This window comes from Ptychodera flava, assembly GCF_041260155.1.
Source record: "Ptychodera flava strain L36383 chromosome 23 unlocalized genomic scaffold, AS_Pfla_20210202 Scaffold_23__1_contigs__length_28996876_pilon, whole genome shotgun sequence".
Lineage (NCBI taxonomy): Eukaryota > Metazoa > Hemichordata > Enteropneusta > Ptychoderidae > Ptychodera > Ptychodera flava.
In genome coordinates this window covers 22,982,055-23,000,560 of record NW_027248277.1, presented here as the reverse complement: position 1 = coordinate 23,000,560, position 18,506 = coordinate 22,982,055, and the positions used below count along the sequence as shown (strand labels likewise).

The window sequence follows — 18,506 nt, the reverse complement described above, 5'->3', positions numbered from 1 at the left end:
TAGGTCAACACATGATTTGACTGTGAAAAAAGAAAATGTAAAGAAACATTACCACAGCCAGCATACTTAAAATCCAATGCAAATTGTACAGGAACATTTAATATAAAAAAACTGGTACTAAATGGTATCTTTTTTAGTCCCCACGGACACCGTCCGGGGGGACTTATAGGTTTGGTCATGTTCGTGCGTCCGTCCGTCCGTCCGTTCACGCAGATATCTCAGACATGCCCAGGTCAATTTCTTTCTAACTTTGCACAAGGATAGTTCCCTACCCCATACAGATGCACGTCGATTTGTTTCACAATGCGATCAATTTTGGCCGTGTTAGAGGACTTTTTTGTTTTCACCTCCATAGACACCCATGTATAAGGCATTCTCCATAGACTCCCATGTATAAGGCAGTCCATAGACTCCCATGTATAAGGCAGTCTCCATAGACTCCCATGTATAAGGCAGTCCATAGACTCCCATGTATAAGGCAGTCCATAGACTCCCATGTATAAGGCAGTCTCCATAGACTCCCCCATGTATAAGGCAGTCCATAGACTCCCATGTACCGGTATAAGGCAGTCCATAGACTCCCATGTATAAGGCAGTCCATAGACTCCCATGTATAAGGCCAAGAAAAATAAAATTTAGTTTCTCATCGTATTCATATTGCAAAAAGGATGCAGTGACACAGTTTTTAGTCCCCACTGATGAAGTCCAGGGGGCTTATAGATTGGGTCATGTCCGTCCGTGAGTCCATCTGTGAGTCCATCAGTTCACGCAGATATCTCAGATATTTTGACAAAATGTAACGTGACCTTGGTGACCTTTGACCTCAAATATACATATTTGTCCATAACTCAGTAACCACAAGTGCTACACCCTCAGTCCCTTCATATATGGTATGATGGGACAGCTTGTGACGCCACATACTGTACCTCATTAATTATGCACATATCTAATTTTGAGCGAGTCAATAGAGCTAGAGGTCTGATTTTTGGTATATAGGGATAACTTAGCAATACAATTTTTTTGACAAAATGTCACATGACCTTGGTGACCTTTGACCTCAAATATACATATTTGTCCATAACTCAGTAACCACAAGTGGTACACCCTTCATATATGGTATGATGGGAGACCTTATGATGCTTCATACTGTACCTCATTAATTATGCGCACATCTAATTATGAGCAAGCCCATAGAGCTGGATGTCTGTTTTTTGGTATATAGGGATAACTATAGGATAGAAATTTTTGACCAAATGTCATGTGACCTCGATGACCTTTGACCTGAAATATACGTTTATGTCGATAAATACGTAACCACAAGAGCTATGTCCTTTATATTTAGTAGGGTGGGAGACCTTATGACACACGCTTTACCTCATTAATTATGCACACATCTAATTCTGGGCAAGCGAATAGAGCTAGAGGTCTGATTTTTGTCATATTGGGATTAATTAGCAATACAATTTTTTTCAAAATGTCACGTGACCTTATGACCTTTGACCTTGATTATACATATATATGCATAACTCAGTAACCACAAGTTCCATACCCTCCAATTCTGGTAGGATATTAGACCTTAAGATGTCACATCTTGTACCTCATTATTATGCGCATATGCTTGGCTGGCCAATACAGCTATAGGTCTGATCTTTTTTCCCGATTTAGAACCATAACTTAGACATGCCTCATGTGTTTCAAATTGAGAACAACGACATAGACCTATGTGCCCATAGATCTCAACATATACACTCCAGTGATACTTCTTAATGACCACATTTCCCTGCCCCATCAAGACTAATACTCCCCTATTACAAGTGGGGACTATGTCATTGTCAATGACTTGTTCTTTATACACCCTTTTTTTTCCTCATTGATACATTAGCCATATTCACATGACCAGGAAATTGTAATTGCATATGGATTACATCATAGTCAACACTAAATTTTGCTCAATTATCTGGCTGGTTGTACCTTGTTTTACCATTACACATACCTGTCATTCGAAGACCCTCTAAAGTCTCTCTGCTTAATTTCATCAGGTTCTTGTTCTGCTTTGATATGTGTTCCCTTGCTTCAACTCTCTCATCCCAGTTCTGTAGATAGTTCAAGAAGTCTGTTTCCAGCCACTGTAAGCAATTGAAACATATTAAGTGTCCTTGCTCAAAATTTGTATTAAAAATGTTTAAAAATGATAGTACAGTACAGAACATAGCATTAAATTACTCTAGCTTAAGCTATGGAAGTGATCCTACATGTGCAAGTTTTTTTTCACTGAGAAAGCATGCAAATAAATGCCACATAATGTTTTGATTACTGTGATTTGATTATTTGATTACAAAATCAAATACTTACTCTTAATCTCTCATCATTTGGAGATCTGTAGGGCAGCAAGATTGGTTTCCTCTTCTTGAATCCTTCAGTCATACTACGGAGGTTCAGACAATCAAAAAACTTGTCAAAGTGTCTGACAAACTCAACTGTAGCTCTGTGGCCATCCCCATACAGCATCTCTGTACCATTCATGTCTTGTGATGTAGGTGAAGTTATTTATTATATTTTTTTCAAAGAATACTTTTAATCATCAGGTATGTTCACGTCTTGTGATGTAGGTGAAGGACACAGTGTCATAAACGGTATTTCATGTATTTGTATATTTTTACAACGAATACTTTTAATCAGCAGGTATATATTCATGTCTTGTGATGTAGGTGAAGGACACAGTGTCATAAACGGTATTTCTTGTAATTGTATTATTTTTTTCAAAGAATACTTTTAATCACCAAGTATGTTCACGTCTTGTGATGCAGGTGAAGGACACAGTGTCATAAACGGTATTTCATGTATTTGTATATTTTTACAACGAATACTTTTAATCAGCAGGTATATATTCATGTCTTGTGATGTAGGTGAAGGACACAGTGTCATAGATGGTATTTCTTGTAATTGTATTATTTTTTTCAAAGAATACTTTTAATCACCAAGTATGTTCAAGTCTTGTGATGTAGGTGAAGGACACAGTGTCAAAAACGGTATTTCTTGTATTTATTATATTTTTTTCAAAGAATACTTTTAATCACCAAGTATGTTCACGTCTTGTGATGTAGGTGAAGGACACAGTGTCATAAACGGTATTTCTTGTATTTGTATTATTTTTTTAAAGAATACTTTTAATCACCAAGTATGTTCACGTCTTGTGATGTAGGTGAAGGACACAGAGTCATAAATAGTATTTCTTGTATTTGTATTATTTTTTTCACAGAATACTTGTACTCAACAGTGTATGTTCACGTCTTGTGATGCAGGTGAAGGACATAGTGTCAGAAACCATAGACAGTGGTCTCTACTGTCTATGCTGAAATGGTATTTCTTGTATTTGTACTAAGTTTTTGTTTTGACTTAAAAGAAAAAAATCTTTTAATCACCAGGTACTGTTTTTTTCATATCTTTAATGATGACTATAATAAAGTCTAAAATAAGTTAAAAGTTAGTTTTGGCCTAATGTTATTTTTTGGTCAATTTTCTGCATTACCCAATGTAATTTACCAAGGAACTATGACTGTTAGTCATAACAGTCATAGTTATATGACATAGTTATAGTTACAGCCCACTATGATGGCTTAGTTTTGCGATATTTAGTAATTTCAGGGTTATCTCTAAGATTTTTCACAGGCGGCAAAAGGAAAAACAGTAGCTGGCGAGGGAACGCAGCGACCGAGCGGGAGGGAGGGTTTTGAAAGGGGCCCGGGGTGTCCCCCCCTCCCAACCGTTGAGGATTTTTTTATTTTGAGCTTCCATTTGTGATGATTTGTTGGCATTTAAATACCTGATTTTTATAAAATTTATCTACTATGGATCTATGAAAATTTGTTGTTTTGGTAGTTTTTAATAATGTAATTTTTTTATTAAAGAAATATCTGCGTTGGTTTGACAATGACACATTCCAGTTACATTATTATTCATTTACTTTTAATATGATCATCAACTGTACATCACAAACATCGTCATCTTTATCTGATGAACCACTATTAAAGAGACAAAGTCACTATCTTTTTTACCCTTTTTCACAAATATTGTTGCTAGTGTCAAGTTACTGATGTTGTTAGACTTTTGGAGAGAGGTCTCAAAAACGGTTGACGGTACACAACTTCGGTCTCGCTTGCATACACTGTATAAAAAAAACCCTCTCGTCAGGGGTTAACGCTAGGCTAGTATTAACCCGAGCCTGATATAACGGTCATGTCAGGAATGTTTGAATACAAACTGCAACATATCGTGCAGGCATTTGTAACAATGTTTTTACTGTGTGGCTGCTGGCACAGTGATAAGGACAACATTCGTTACAATGTAGCAGTAGTTGTCTATAACTGAAACCTCTGGAATAGAAATGGTTCATGTCTTCTGCGAGTTGAACAAAATAATAATAATAATAATAATAATAATATTTATTTCTTTAAAGCGCACTACACATACGTCTCAGTGCGCTTTACACATTTAAAATAGATAAAATACCAGCAAAACATGACAAACAAGAAATGTAGAAATAATCATAATATGCTAAAAACGTAAATGGATTAAAAATGAAGAAAATTTCTGCTGAGTAAAAAATGAAAACAGTTGAAATATAGATAAAAAAAAACATTATTAAAATTCTACAGAGTAAGTAGCAGAAAACGTTAAAATAAAATAAATGAATAAATACTCTCCTGGCGTTAAGCATAATGAGAGGTTTTCCGCTAGTTATGTACCATCGTAATTTGATAAAACTATCCAGAAAATAATGTATTTTTAGCTCCGCTGTCAGCGACGCGGAGCTTATCAAATAGGTTGATTTTCCGTCGTCGTCCGTCGTCGTCCGTCAACAATTGCCTTCTCCTCTGAAACCGCAAGTCCAATTGCTTTGAAATTTTATATGCAGTTCACTTGGGGTGACGTCACTTAAGTTTGTTCAAATTGTGGTGATATTTGCATATTTGTATTTTTGGGGCATTTTCTGCTGTTTTTGGTAAAAAAATCTTCTTCTCTGAAACCGCTTGTCCGATTGCTTTTAAATTTAATATGCAGTTTACTTAGGGTGACTACAGTCAGATTTGTTCAAATTGTGGTGAAATTTGCATATTTGTATTTTTAAGGCAATTTTTGTCATTTTTGGTATAAAATCTTTAAAAATCTTCAAAACTACAAGTCAGATAGCTTTGATATTTGGTACATATGTCCCTAGGGATGATCTATTTCAGATTTGTTCAAATTGTGCAGAAATATGCAAATTTGCATTTTTTAGACAATTTTTGCCATTTTTGGTCAAAAAATGTTTTTTTTCAAAAAGTACTGGTCTGATAGTTTTGAAATTTGATATAGAGGTTTCTATAGATGAACTTAGTAATATATATTGAATTTCTGATGAAATCTGTAATTTTGTATTTTGGGGGCAATTTTTGCCATTGTTGGTCAAAAAATGTGTATTTCCAAAACTGCTCATCTGATAGCTTTGAAATTTGGTATACAGGTTCCTACAGATAAACTTAATGATATTTATTGAAATTATGATGAAATCTGCAATTTTGTAATTTTGGGTTAATTTTTGCCATTTTTGGTCAAAAAATGTGTATTTCCAAAACTACTCATCTGATAGCTTTGCAATTTGGTATACAGGTTCCTACAGATCACCTTAATGATATTCATTGAAATTATGATGAAATCAGTAATTTTGTAATTTTGGGGCAATTTTTGCCATTTTTGGTCAAAAAGTGTGTTTCTCAAAAAGTACTGTTCTGATAGCTTTGAAATTTGGTATACAGGTTTCTACAGATGAGCCAAGTAATATATTGAATTTCTGATGAAATCTGTAATTTTGTATTTTTGGGGCAATGTTGCCATTTTTGGTCAGAAAATTACATTCTCAAAAAACTACTCATCGGAAAGCTTTGATTGACATGTTCTTAGGGATGATCCGATGTGATATATTCAAAGTATGATGAAATTGTGTATTTTTGCAGCTTATTTTGGCCACTTTTTTCTGGCCATTGCATTGAGCTATCAAAGATTTCCACCTTCTTCATCAACATGTGTCAAAAATAGTTACTCTCTACACAAACACAGCGGAGCTCTATCGGCCGCTAGGTCGCTTGTTAAAATTAAAAAAGGTCAAAAGATAGTGACTTTGTCCCTTTCAATTTACTGATATTAGCTGTTTGTAACTTCTTGTCCAGTCACTACTTTAAAAAAAATTATACCCGGTACATGAACTACAAAAAATGAAATAGTAATACAAAAAAAGTAAAACAGTAGGAACACACACATGATTAAATAAATATAATTGGTACGTTTTTATTTGAAATTTTACTCCAAAACATCTTACATGAACTTCCAAGTTTTATTAGAATGCTGTGATCATTCCGTCCTACAAGTTACGTATACGCTCGTTTCTGTAAGTTCAAAGCACATTGACCGGCTTCCTCGATTAGACATGTGAAATTAAAACCACTTCGAAGTGAACAAACTCCGTAAACCAAGTGTTCTTGTACATGTAATACGATCGATCGCGATGCACATTATTTCAATCGGACGGGTCCGTGTACAAGTAGACGTTCAACATCCCGCCCGACCCGACATTTATTATTCAAAACATACTTGATACTTATAGCGAGAGTAATATTTGGTCAGCTGTTTGTAATATTAATATGACTGTTAAAACTGTTCAGAATAACTTACGCAAACATTATCAAGCTTCTTGGTACAGTGACTTATTCAATGATAACAAGACTCTTGGGAAGGGAAACAATAAGCTCAGAACATACAGAGAATTTAAAACTAAATTTGGTTTAGAAAATTACTTACTAGATATTAAGAACATTAACTGCAAAAAATTGGTCACAAAACTTCGTATTTCTGATCACTGTTTACAAATAGAGTTGGGTAGAAGGTCAAAACCAAGAATTCCACCTGAATCAAGATATTGTAAGTTTTGTAAAACTTCTGTCGAAGATGTAGTGATAGAGAAGTTCTCTTTTCTGCAATGAATCTGTATTATCCAATGTTTGATAGTTTAAATGAAAGAGAGAAGTTTTTGTATATTTTAAGTTCAGACGACACATTGTCTCTAATGAAGTATATTAGAAAGACTTTAGTTCCCCCAGCAGCCGAAGGTAAAGACATCAACAAGAATGTTTCATTTAATGTATAGTTTATTGTCTTGCTATACTGCACTTTCCGAAGTGTGTTGTTACGCAATAAAATGATTAAAGTGATTTATTTTACGTGCATGATCTATCATCGATACAGCTTAGTGGGGCGCGATCGGCAATGCACACTTTATTTACCTTGTGAGTTCATATGAAAAACCCTTGAATTGAAACATAATTGTGGTACTTACTTTCATTCTTTTTAGTCTCTTACGAAAAGTTGATATGCTGGGAATTCTTTTTCCCACCGCTGAACTTAAAACGCCATGATTGTTTGTTCATGTGACGAAGAATTACGTCCTCTTGTTGCAATGACAACACGATGACCAATCATAGCATGGGTTACATCTCCCACGCATGGAATCCCAATGCGTTACAAATCTTCTGTTTAAAACAGACGCTGTGATTGGCTGTATGCACGCATTCAGGTAATTCTACAAGGTCATGACATTCAAATAAGCACTGTAAATGCGGCTCACACGAGTTTTAGTGGGATCGTCTTTGCGATTTTCAAGCTTTCTCGCCATTTACTCTTCAACATATAATTTAAGATCACAAAAATACTTAAGTAACAATTTTGGGTGATGAAACTTCTGAAAGTAGCCGGTAAGTCACGTACACGACTTTTAGTCAAACCAGGCGGTTGTTTTTTGCCCGTTGTTTTTGCCGGCTGCCCAGCCGGCTTTTAAGTTTTAGCGAGAACACTGACTAAGCTTTAATAGATATGCTGGCACGGTAGAGTTGACTTTTCAGATCCTCAGATTCAGATCCTCAGATCCTCAGATTCAGATCCTCAGATCCTCAGATTCAGATCCTCAGATCTCAGATTTCAGATCCTATAGCTTCAGATGCAGATTCGAATTTACAAGCCTTTTACAATACCCGTATTAACAGTATGATTGCAATATTAAATTAAATGATTTGAATATGACATGTACAAGGCAGTTATGAAAATAAAACAAGTCTACGTAAACGTTTTCGCTCAACAAGTTTCAACGAACACGGGTCTACAATTACAGATTAGCTAATTTGCTTCTTCCGACCCCTGAATTCTGATTTAGCCCTGGGTAACTGGCCTCCAACATAGATTGGTTAGTTTCCTCGCCATCAATATTACGAACGATGGTAAAATACGGACTGTCGATAGCCAGCATTTACATGATCATCGCGGTCTTGATGGTTTGGATCGCGGGTGTGTTGATCTCTGTGAGGGAACGTTCACGTGATGACATAACAAGTGGAGTCATTGCGCACCGTGTCTTCGACTGATGACATTCTGATTCTGAGATCGAAGTTTTTAAGTTCAAGATACAAGATAGAAATAAAATAATTTCTAAAGCCTTTTCAAATCTAAATTATATTTTATTTATTTAATTCCGAATCTGCGTTTGAAGTTATAGGATCTGAGGTCTGAGATCTGAGGATCTGAATCTGAGGATCTGAAAAGTCAACTCTACCATGCTGGCACTGTTGAAGTCACAGTAGCTGTAACTTTTGCCTATATTTTTCACTCGATGTCATGATGGAAATCAAGTCATATTCTGTTGAAACCACACTTAAGGTAGCGTGTTATGTTCGTTGGCAAATTTTACTTACATGTTCAACAGTGCTCAAAACAGCAGAAAAAGCCCTGAAAGCCTAGCTGTGATCATAGACCCTCGAGATTTCTCTCGAGTCTATGCTGTGATCAACAGTGCTCAACACAGAAAAGCCTGTGATCAACACTGATCAACATGATCAACAGTGCTCAACACAGAAAAAGCCTAGCTGTGATCTACAGTGCTCAACACAGAAAAGCCTGTGATCAACACTGATCAACATGATCAACACTGCTCAACACAGAAAAAGCCTGTGATCAACACGATCAACAGTGCTCAACAAAGAAAAGCCTGTGATCAACACTGATCAACATGATCAACACTGCTCAACACAGAAAAAAGCCTAGCTGTGATCAACAGTGCTCAACACAGAAAAGCCTGTGATCAACACAGAAAAGCCTGTGATCAACACTGATCAACATGATCAACACTGCTCAACACAGAAAAAGCCTAGCTGTGATCAACAGTGCTCAACACAGAAAAGCCTGTGATCAACACTGATCAACATGATCAACAGTGCTCAACACAGAAAAGCCTAACTGTGATCAACAGTGCTCAACACAGAAAAGCCTGTGATCAACACTGATCAACATGATCAACACTGCTCAACACAGAAAAAGCCTAGCTGTGATCAACAGTGCTCAACACAGAAAAGCCTGTGATCAACACTGATCAACATGATCAACAGTGCTCAACACTGATCAACATGATCAACAGTGCTCAACACAGAAAAAGCCTAGCAAACAGTGCTCAACACAGAAAAGCCTGTGATCAACACTGATCAACATGATCAACAGTGCTCAACACAGAAAAAGCCTAGCTGTGATCAACAGTGCTCAACACAGAAAAGCCTGTGATCAACACTGATCAACATGATCAACACTGCTCAACACAGAAAAAGCCTGTGATCAACAGTGCTCAACACAGAAAAGCCTGTGATCAACACGATCAAAAGTGCTCAACACAGAAAAGCCTGTGATCAACACTGATCAACATGAACAGTGCTCAACACAGAAAAAGCCTAGCTGCATCAACAGTTCAACACAGAAAAGCCTGTGATCAACACTGATCAACATGATCAACATCGCGCAGTGCTCAACACAGAAAAAGCCTAGCTGTGATCAACAGTGCTCAACACAGAAAAAGCCTAGCTGTGATCAACAGTGCTCAACACAGAAAAGCCTGTGATCAACACTGATCAACATGATCAACACTGCTCAACACAGAAAAAGCCTAGCTGTGATCAACAGTGCTCAACACAGAAAAGCCTGTGATCAACACGATCAACAGTGCTCAACACAGAAAAGCCTGTGATCAACACTGATCAACATGATCAACAGTGCTCAACACAGAAAAAGCCTAGCTGTGATCAACAGTGCTCAACACAGAAAAGCCTGTGATCAACACTGATCAACATGATCAACACTGCTCAACACAGAAAAAGCCTGTGATCAACACGATCAACAGTGCTCAACACAGAAAAGCCTGTGATCAACACTGATCAACACTGCTCAACACAGAAAAAGCCTAGCTATGATCAACAGTGCTCAACACAGAAAAGCCTGTGATCAACACTGATCAACAGTGCTCAACACAGAAAAGCCTGTGATCAACACTGATCAACATGATCAACAGTGCTCAACACAGAAAAAGCCTAGCTGTGATCAACAGTGCTCAACACAGAAAAAGCCTAGCTGTGATCAACAGTGCTCAACACAGAAAAGCCTGTGATCAACATAATCAACAGTGCTCAACACAGAAAAGCCTGTGATCAACACTGATCAACATGATCAACAGTGCTCAACACAGAAAAAGCCTAGCTATGATCAACACTGCTCAACACAGAAAAGCCTGTGATTAACACTGATCAACATGATCAACAGTGCTCAACACAGAAAAGCCTGTGATCAACACTGCTCAACACAGAAAAGCCTGTGATCAACACAATCAACAGTGCTCAACACAGAAAAAGCCTAGCTATGATCAACAGAAAAGAACGCAAGTTTAAAGCATGAACAAGCTGTCGTGAACAACACAATCCCTCAAAAAAAAAAAAACAAGTGTAGAACAAGCGTACCAAATTTACATTTAAAAAAAATAGACGCACAAATAGTTAAGAACACTTAGCTTATCCCAATTTTTTACTACTGTGGTTTAATTGACAACATTGAACAGAGCCCACAACCGTCAATGCATTACTGCTTCTAGGTAAATTATGCACATATGCAAATTATATAATTTGAATCGGCCAACCAGCTACAACCTTCGAAACTGCTGCAAGTCAGCCCACCCGCTGCCTGGTGAGTGTCGACAATGGCAGGAGAAAACGTATCTGCTTCTCTGCCGTCAAGGATGGATATGATAAATTCACTTTTCGATCGGGTAAGTACAAGTTCAGACATGCATGCTAAATCCTCAAAAATCCATTTCTCAAATCGCGCACTTTGCAAATCGGGCATTTTGTCGTGCCGACAGCATGCCGGTTGTTGCAGACTGGCATATCCATCGCTAGCCCTGCGTACAGGTCTGTGTGTTCCCGGAGTTATACGGCCTCCATCATAGCCCTGCGTGCAGGTCTGTGTGTTCCCGGCGTTATACGGCCTCCACCACAGCGCTGCAACGGTCTATGGAGATAAACTGGGGTCTCTGAGGTCCGGATCCGGACCGCAACGAAGAAACGGTCTTTTTGGCCGAAACTCTGCTCTATCGGGGCAAACTCCTTTTCGCTGCCTACCTTTACCTCCTAACCGACCCAAAAAATGATGCGATTAACTTCTTCTAACGTCCAAAACCGCTCGTTTTCTGAAACATAATGTACTCGACAAGTTGTTTGTTTACCCATGGAGATCGCCATTTTGAATCTCGCTGCAGATACCCCAGTTTATATCTCCATGGACCATTGCAGGGCTGTGGTGGAGGCCGTATAACGCCGGGAACACACAGACCTCCCATTACAACCTTTGTATGTCAGTGCAAGCATGGTCCCTCTAGTGGTGACAGTGTGCTGAAACCTCTCAATCTATCTCACAAGTAGGATACTGTCTGCAGTGCTACCTCTGCACTGTGTGCATTCTGTGTGTGTGAACTTTCAAAATTGATACTACGTCATCTGCCCTGTTCCCTATCCTTTCTGGTAAGTGGGCAGATCGTCCATGTAGCCGACACGAACACGAAGTGTCTGTTACCGGCTACTAAAAACTATGAAAAATAGTAAAGAATGAGCTACAAAACCACTATCAGTTTGAAGTTGAAGGTAGAATAAGTCTGTGCCTTAGTATAAAATACTATAAAATTCGTAGAAAGTGAAGAACCAGCTGAAAGTTAGTCGAGGGGACCTTGACCGCATATCATTTGCATCTCATTGTCGGCTACATGGACTGTGTGCCTGTAAGTGCCATTGGAGCGTTAGGTATTCTGGATTTTCAGCAGGGATTTTGAACTTGTTGAAATGCCGAGTTGTTTCAATATACAGTATACTTTTGAGTTTTTCATCGAAATTACTTTCTGTTGTCAGTGAGCACTACGTTTGGCCTACATCAATGAAGAGTATGTATTTATGGTATTTTATCAATCGTGTTCAAAGTAGAGTGCGCCTTTGGGACATGTATTTGGACCCTCAAACTTTTACAAGTTTTTTCTTGTCTGCCATAGTTTTTCAAAAACAGAAAATGTTATTTTTCTCCATACAGTTAACACAAGGATGGTGACCATTTTACAGGTGCATGGACCTTGAAGGGGCAGTCCTCAATCCCAAGTTTTCTCATTAGTCCTTGTTGACGTTAACCCTTTGAGTGCTGTAATTTTTCCCGCCAAAATTTAGTCCAACATTTTACCAACTTTTATGAAGTTTTAAGTAATTATTTTGATAATTTTGGACCAAATGATATTACATTTCATTGGCTACAGTTTCTTATCAAAGTTGTGGCCAAAATGTGAAAAATTTTGACTTTAGGCTGCAAAAATTGACTTTGGCACTCAAAGGGTTAAACGGTGTTGGCTCTTAGTTTTCCATTGAAATGTTCCTCAAGTTTGACATTTTACTGCTAGATATCCTGCTCCTTTATACGGTATGTTAGCATTTCACATGTCATTTTTCAATCAAAGTAAACTAAATAATGTGTATCTTTTTCCAGGGAGAAGAATTAATGGAAAAACTTGGATGTCAAGTGTTTATCCTTGTCTCAGAAGATGGAATCTGTTCCAGTTTTATGGGAAGTGAAGTCTTCCTGAAAGAGTTCTGTTCCTCTGGACTGAAAATAAAACAACAGGATGTTCTCAGAATAGGGAGAAACATTGAAACGCAAACCAATTATTGGATTGCAGAGGACAATGGATGTGGACAACAAATATTACTGAGAAGTGCACTACAGACTTCATACGATGAGATGCCAGCTAACCACTCGACGAAGGAAAATGCAGCTGGTGTCACCATGGTAACGGGGACCAGTGTGTCGTCTTCAAATACAGGCAATATGGCCGATATTGAGCAAAGGTCGGTGTGTGAGGAGGGGGATGCTGTTGCCCTGTTGCAAAGCATGATGTGTGGTGCTTTGGAGGATGACAGTATTTCAAACGATGATGATGACGACTCTGGGGCGTCAAACAGTGCAGGCGAAGAAGGACAGCATGAAAGTAAGGACGATGCTACCGGGAAGGCAGGAAGTCCCGTGAATGACATGGTAGACATGAAAGAAAATTGTCCTGTGAAGAGAGACACCGCATCTCCCGTTAATGACAGAACGGAAAGGGAAGAAAGATGTTCATCAAATAAAGAGAGCACACCAAGTAATAATACAGATTTGGTAAGAAAACAGCGTAGAAAAAGGAAAATCGCTCAAAAAAACCGACACCTCAGATACTACAAATTTTCGCCAAGTGATCCCGAGAAACACCGCAGAGGAATTCAGAAGGTGTTCAAAGAGTTTTACGAGACAAAACCAAATTTATGTGACAAGTGTGGATTTTCTTTTAGAAATCCCCATGGATTGGAAGTTCATCAACAGAGGGCGCAGTGCCCCGGACACAGATGTCACATTTGTGGTGTGAGTTTTCCATTCAAGCAGTGGCAACAACATATGCTCGATGAACATGTTGCGGAAATAAAAATCTATGAGTGCCACATCTGTGAGAAGCAATTCTTGCGATATTATGACCTCAGTTGTCACCTGCAGATGCACGAGCCAGAGAAAACTTATACTTGCGATATTTGCGGAGCTATCTCAAAGACTGAGGAGTGTCTTAGAACTCACAAACTTTTGCATCAGAAAAAGCAGTACAAGTGCGACTACTGCGATTATAAGATCGTCAGGAAATGTGATCTGACAGTGCACATGCAGCGCCACATTGACAGATCCAAATTGGAGTGCAAGGAATGTGGCAAGCAATTGCTCAATGCGAACAGTCTCCGGTCTCACATCCAGCGGTTCCACACCAAATTAAAATATCAATGCAGTGAGTGCGAGAAAGAGTTTTCCGTGCCGAGGGAGCTGCGACATCATGTGGAACGACACCACAGCGGCGACAAAAATCTTCTGATGTGTGAAAAGTGTGACAAGGGATTTCATACAAAGAAACTGCTGAACGCCCATTTGAGAGTGTTTCACAGTGAACACCCTGTGAAGTGTCAGATTTGTGAGAGAGAGTTTCGTCATTTCTCACGGCTTAAATCTCATCTCAGAGTTCACAACAAGTCAAAGGTCAAAAAGTCAGAGGTCAAAAAGGTAAAGTCTTAATTCTGTCCTGGATAAAGTATGATTTGGTTAGAGACGAAAACCTGTATACCAGTGATGCTATGGAAGTGATTGTACCCCATAATTCACAATTAGCTTGTAGTGGCGGGCAAACTAGGTGGTATTTATAGGCATTGTGGGTAAAAAGTGGACTTTTCGTCACAGCAAGAGTTTTACATCATGATCTCTTAAATGCTTTGGAATTAAGTGTCACGGCAAAATGTTCTGTGTTTGTAAACCTAGCTAAAGTTATTCATCTTTACATTTTGGTAGTCAGTACTGGCGTTAAATTCCAGTTCAAACTGAATAGTTTCCCTCTGTAAATCTGCCAAATTAAAAATATCGTCGACCACCTGACAATTTTTTGACTCACAAGTTGTATTTCAGGTACCTAGAAATGTATTAAGTTGGGATATTTCAAATCCTAGGCTGTTTTCACTTCCAAACATTTTTTCTGATTTTTTATCAAAATTTTGAACAAAAAGTGGAGTCTGTGGAAAGTGGTGTCCATGACTGTTCTCAGGAAACTTCAAACTGTTCTGTTGCATCATAGAAAATAAAAATGAGGGGTTTCCGTGCTAACTTTGGAATCAGAAAAACACATTCCCTCAAAATACAATGTGTGAAATTCAGAATGCCTTTACAACAGTGTGTACACTAAAACGACTGTGAATTATAGCCTGGTAATTTAACCACTCTTTTTTAGGCTCATATTTTGTATTTATATAAATACCAAAAAGAGCATATATGGTGAGTCAGTGGCGTCTGTATGTCTGTTTGTATGTACCGGTATGTGGGTATGTACCGGTATGTGCGGATGTATGTCCGTCACACGCAAAAGCTCCCATATCGCCTAAGTTGTCATCTCAGTATTTGGTGTACAGGTAGATGCAGGGGTTGAGATGTTATGTTGTTCAAATGAACGTGTCAGTGTCAAAAATGTGCAAATGAGGTAAGAAAAAGGGAAATTCTGCAAATGTTCAGGAGTAGTGGCATGCCAATGACTGAAGCAGGATACTCCACTGACCTTGAGTCATTTCCTGTCATTGTTTATGAACTGTTACATATTAACAGACCTGCTCAAACTAAGGGACGGACCATTAGATCTTGGAAAGGGGTGGTCACAATCAAATTGTGAACATTTTTTTACAATTGTAAATTTCAAAAAAAAATTGTTTTCCAAATGAGAAAAGCTGTGCTAATTTTTTTTTTCTGAGTAAATTTTCAGATTTATAATTTTTTTTAGTTCGACACTGTCTGAGGATACAATATACATCCATACCACTAGCAAAAATAAGATTGCGTGCTGTAACTACAACATACATATGGCCTAGTGATTTATATTGCTGATAGATTCTGCAAAATGATGCAGATCATCTTTTGACAAGCTGAGAAGCTGTTTGCAAAAAATGTGGTGAAATTTCAATATTTGTGTTTTTAGGACAATTTTTGATCAAAACATCCATTTCTCTGTAGCAGCATGTCCAACTTTTGTCATTCTTGTTTTTGTGGTTTAAATATTTCTTGTTGTCTTTCTGGTTGTACATTGCAGAAATCATTGTCATAACATCAACGTAGAATTTTCCTGCACTGAACAGATAGAAACAACATTTATTGTTGATCTTTGGTACCCCATACTGGTATGTACCAATTCTGATCAAATGTGAGCGACACCGTATAATTGCGGTATTTTTTTTTTAGGGTGGGGATTTGGCCAAGTAGTTTTCAATGTGATGGCTTTGTTAGGTGACTGACTGGGTGCTGTTCATGTACCTTGTGAGTTTGACTCCAATTTACTGAATTTTTTCATCCTTTATTATTCCAGACGGATATTAGTCAGAATGGTTCATCTGGATCAACAATTGGTGTTGCCATAGTAACAGATACAAATCAGTCCTCTTCAGATACAGGAAACAACGCCAATCAGCGAAAGTCAATGGATAAGAGAAAAGGCAGTACTACTACAGCGCCTGGTAACTCCAAGAAAAGGAAGACAAATGCTGTGAAAAAGCACAAGTTTCCTGCCAAAAAGCCGAGTAAGAAACAGAGAAAAAGAAAGGAAACGCCCCAAAAATGTTCTGAGACCATCCTAACTGCATGCACTATGTGTGGATTTCCGTTCAAAAAACCCATCAGCTTGGATGAAGCGGAGACGAGCTCCAGACGCAGGTGTCACTATTGTGGAACAAGTATTCCAGTCAAAGAAAAGCAACAACATTTCTTTGATAATCATTCAGCAGAGTTTGAGATCAACGAGTGATATATCTGTGAGAAGCAATTCTTGCAAAATTTTCATCTCAGTAGGCAAGCTGATATGCATGAACGAGCCCAAAAGAGATAATATTTGTTTTTTTATGAAAACTTTGATATATTTTTACATCTATAGGCTATGGCATTCATGCAAAGCAATGAAGTTTGTGTGATCACTGTTATTATAAGTTTTTCACAGAAAATGATCTGTAAAATCACACGCAGAGCCAATTATTATTATAGGAATATAGGAAAATGATCTGTAAAATCACACGCAGAGCCAATTACTATTATAGGAATATAGGAAAATGATCTGTAAAATCACACGCAGAGCCAATTATTATAAGTTTTTCACAGAAAATGATCTGTAAAATCACACGCAGAGCCAATTATTATTATAGGAATATAGGAAAGTCTGACCTTAATTAACAGGTGAAGCATTTGTTAAGCACAGACAGTCTAATCTAAAATATTCAGTTTGCCATGAGAGTTTCTAATTTTGATTAGGTGCAGTCAAAAAATAGGAACGATTTTTCTGTTCATCGGGATGTACAACACTATGTGAAAGGACACCATAGAGGATACACAAAAACTTCACATGTGTGGAAAACTCAAGAAAGGATTTCATACACAAATCTCCGGCATAGCCATTTGAAAGTTTTTCACATTGAGCATTCTGTCAGACTTGTGGGAAAGAATTCAGACATTGCATGCTTAAACCTCATCTGCTTATGAGCATAAAGTTGGCGTCATCCTTATCCTCATCCTCAGCCTCAGGTGACCTTTCGAGCTGACGCTGAAAATGATGCTACTCAACGTCAGCTTCAGCATCGTATCCGAAGATTGCCGAAGTTACGCTACCCGATGATGGATAAATGATAAAATTTGCCCATAACTTAAGAAAATAACAACTCCATTCTTTCTCAACTTTCTTTTGAATCGTAAAACTGATTCGCAGGTTATTTTTAATCGTTAGAATATCTCATACAGGCTAGGTTTTTGGAAATATTCTTAATTTTCAGTCCATAGATCAATGGATGTGTTTGTTGGTATCCTCTCAACTCTTGCGTTAAGATTTTCCAAAAATTGGTGCAAAAAGGGTATACATGATCCGAAATGTGTAAAAATCGCCACCATGAGAGGCGGTATGAAAGTCCTAATTATTCAGAGGACATATAAAACAATTAAATGCTAAAACTATGACTTGAGGCCTGAAAAGTCAAGGTATTATACATATAACCTTTGAACTTTAAGGGCTGAGAATGTTGCGTTGTAACTACATAGTGAGAAACGAATATTAAGAGGAGAGGTTACTAAATTATGAAATACAAACCCCACTGTGTTTTGATTAACATTTACAGTGATATACAACTTTGAGCACATTTTTAAAGTTGTTTTTACACCTATAATTTCATCAGACGCATTCAGGAATAATTGATCTGATGCCGGTGAAGCTGACGCTGTAGTGTAATCCTCATCCTTATTTTCGCGTGACCACTGAGGCTGAGGATGAGTATGACGCCAACTTTACGCTCGTTGCACCTGCTTGCTCACAACGGGTCAAAGGTCAAAACGGGCAAGATTTAACATACATATTTCTGGAGAGATCATTAGTTCAAACACACATACCACTACACCAGCATTACCATGGATGTATAATATAGTCAGCAGCAGGCAAATAGTGGGCTGACTAAAATTTGCTAGTTGTGACAATTATTAGTTTAATAAAAAACACTTCACGTTTGTACAAA

General features: G+C 37.9%; 2 protein-coding genes across 4 annotated transcripts in view; one reads left to right on the top strand and one right to left on the bottom strand.

Annotated features, from left to right (window-relative positions):
• Window positions 1-18,506, bottom strand: part of LOC139123625 (zinc finger protein 85-like) — a 75,959-nt gene that overhangs the window by 16,667 nt on the left and 40,786 nt on the right. The window lies entirely within an intron of this gene.
• Window positions 1-18,506, top strand: part of LOC139123626 (zinc finger protein 85-like) — a 24,341-nt gene extending 5,835 nt beyond the window's left edge. The window contains exons 1-3 of one of the 2 annotated variants that reach the window (XM_070689790.1): window positions 11,062-11,158; window positions 12,910-14,496; window positions 16,331-18,506. In XM_070689790.1, coding sequence (XP_070545891.1) covers window positions 11,090-11,158; window positions 12,910-14,496; window positions 16,331-16,765 — 2,091 coding nt within the window. In that variant the 5' untranslated portion in view covers window positions 11,062-11,089 and the 3' untranslated portion in view covers window positions 16,766-18,506. Of the gene's footprint in view, window positions 1-11,061; window positions 11,159-12,909; window positions 14,497-16,330 lie in introns of those variants that run through there. The other variant, XM_070689792.1, reaches the window with a different exon arrangement.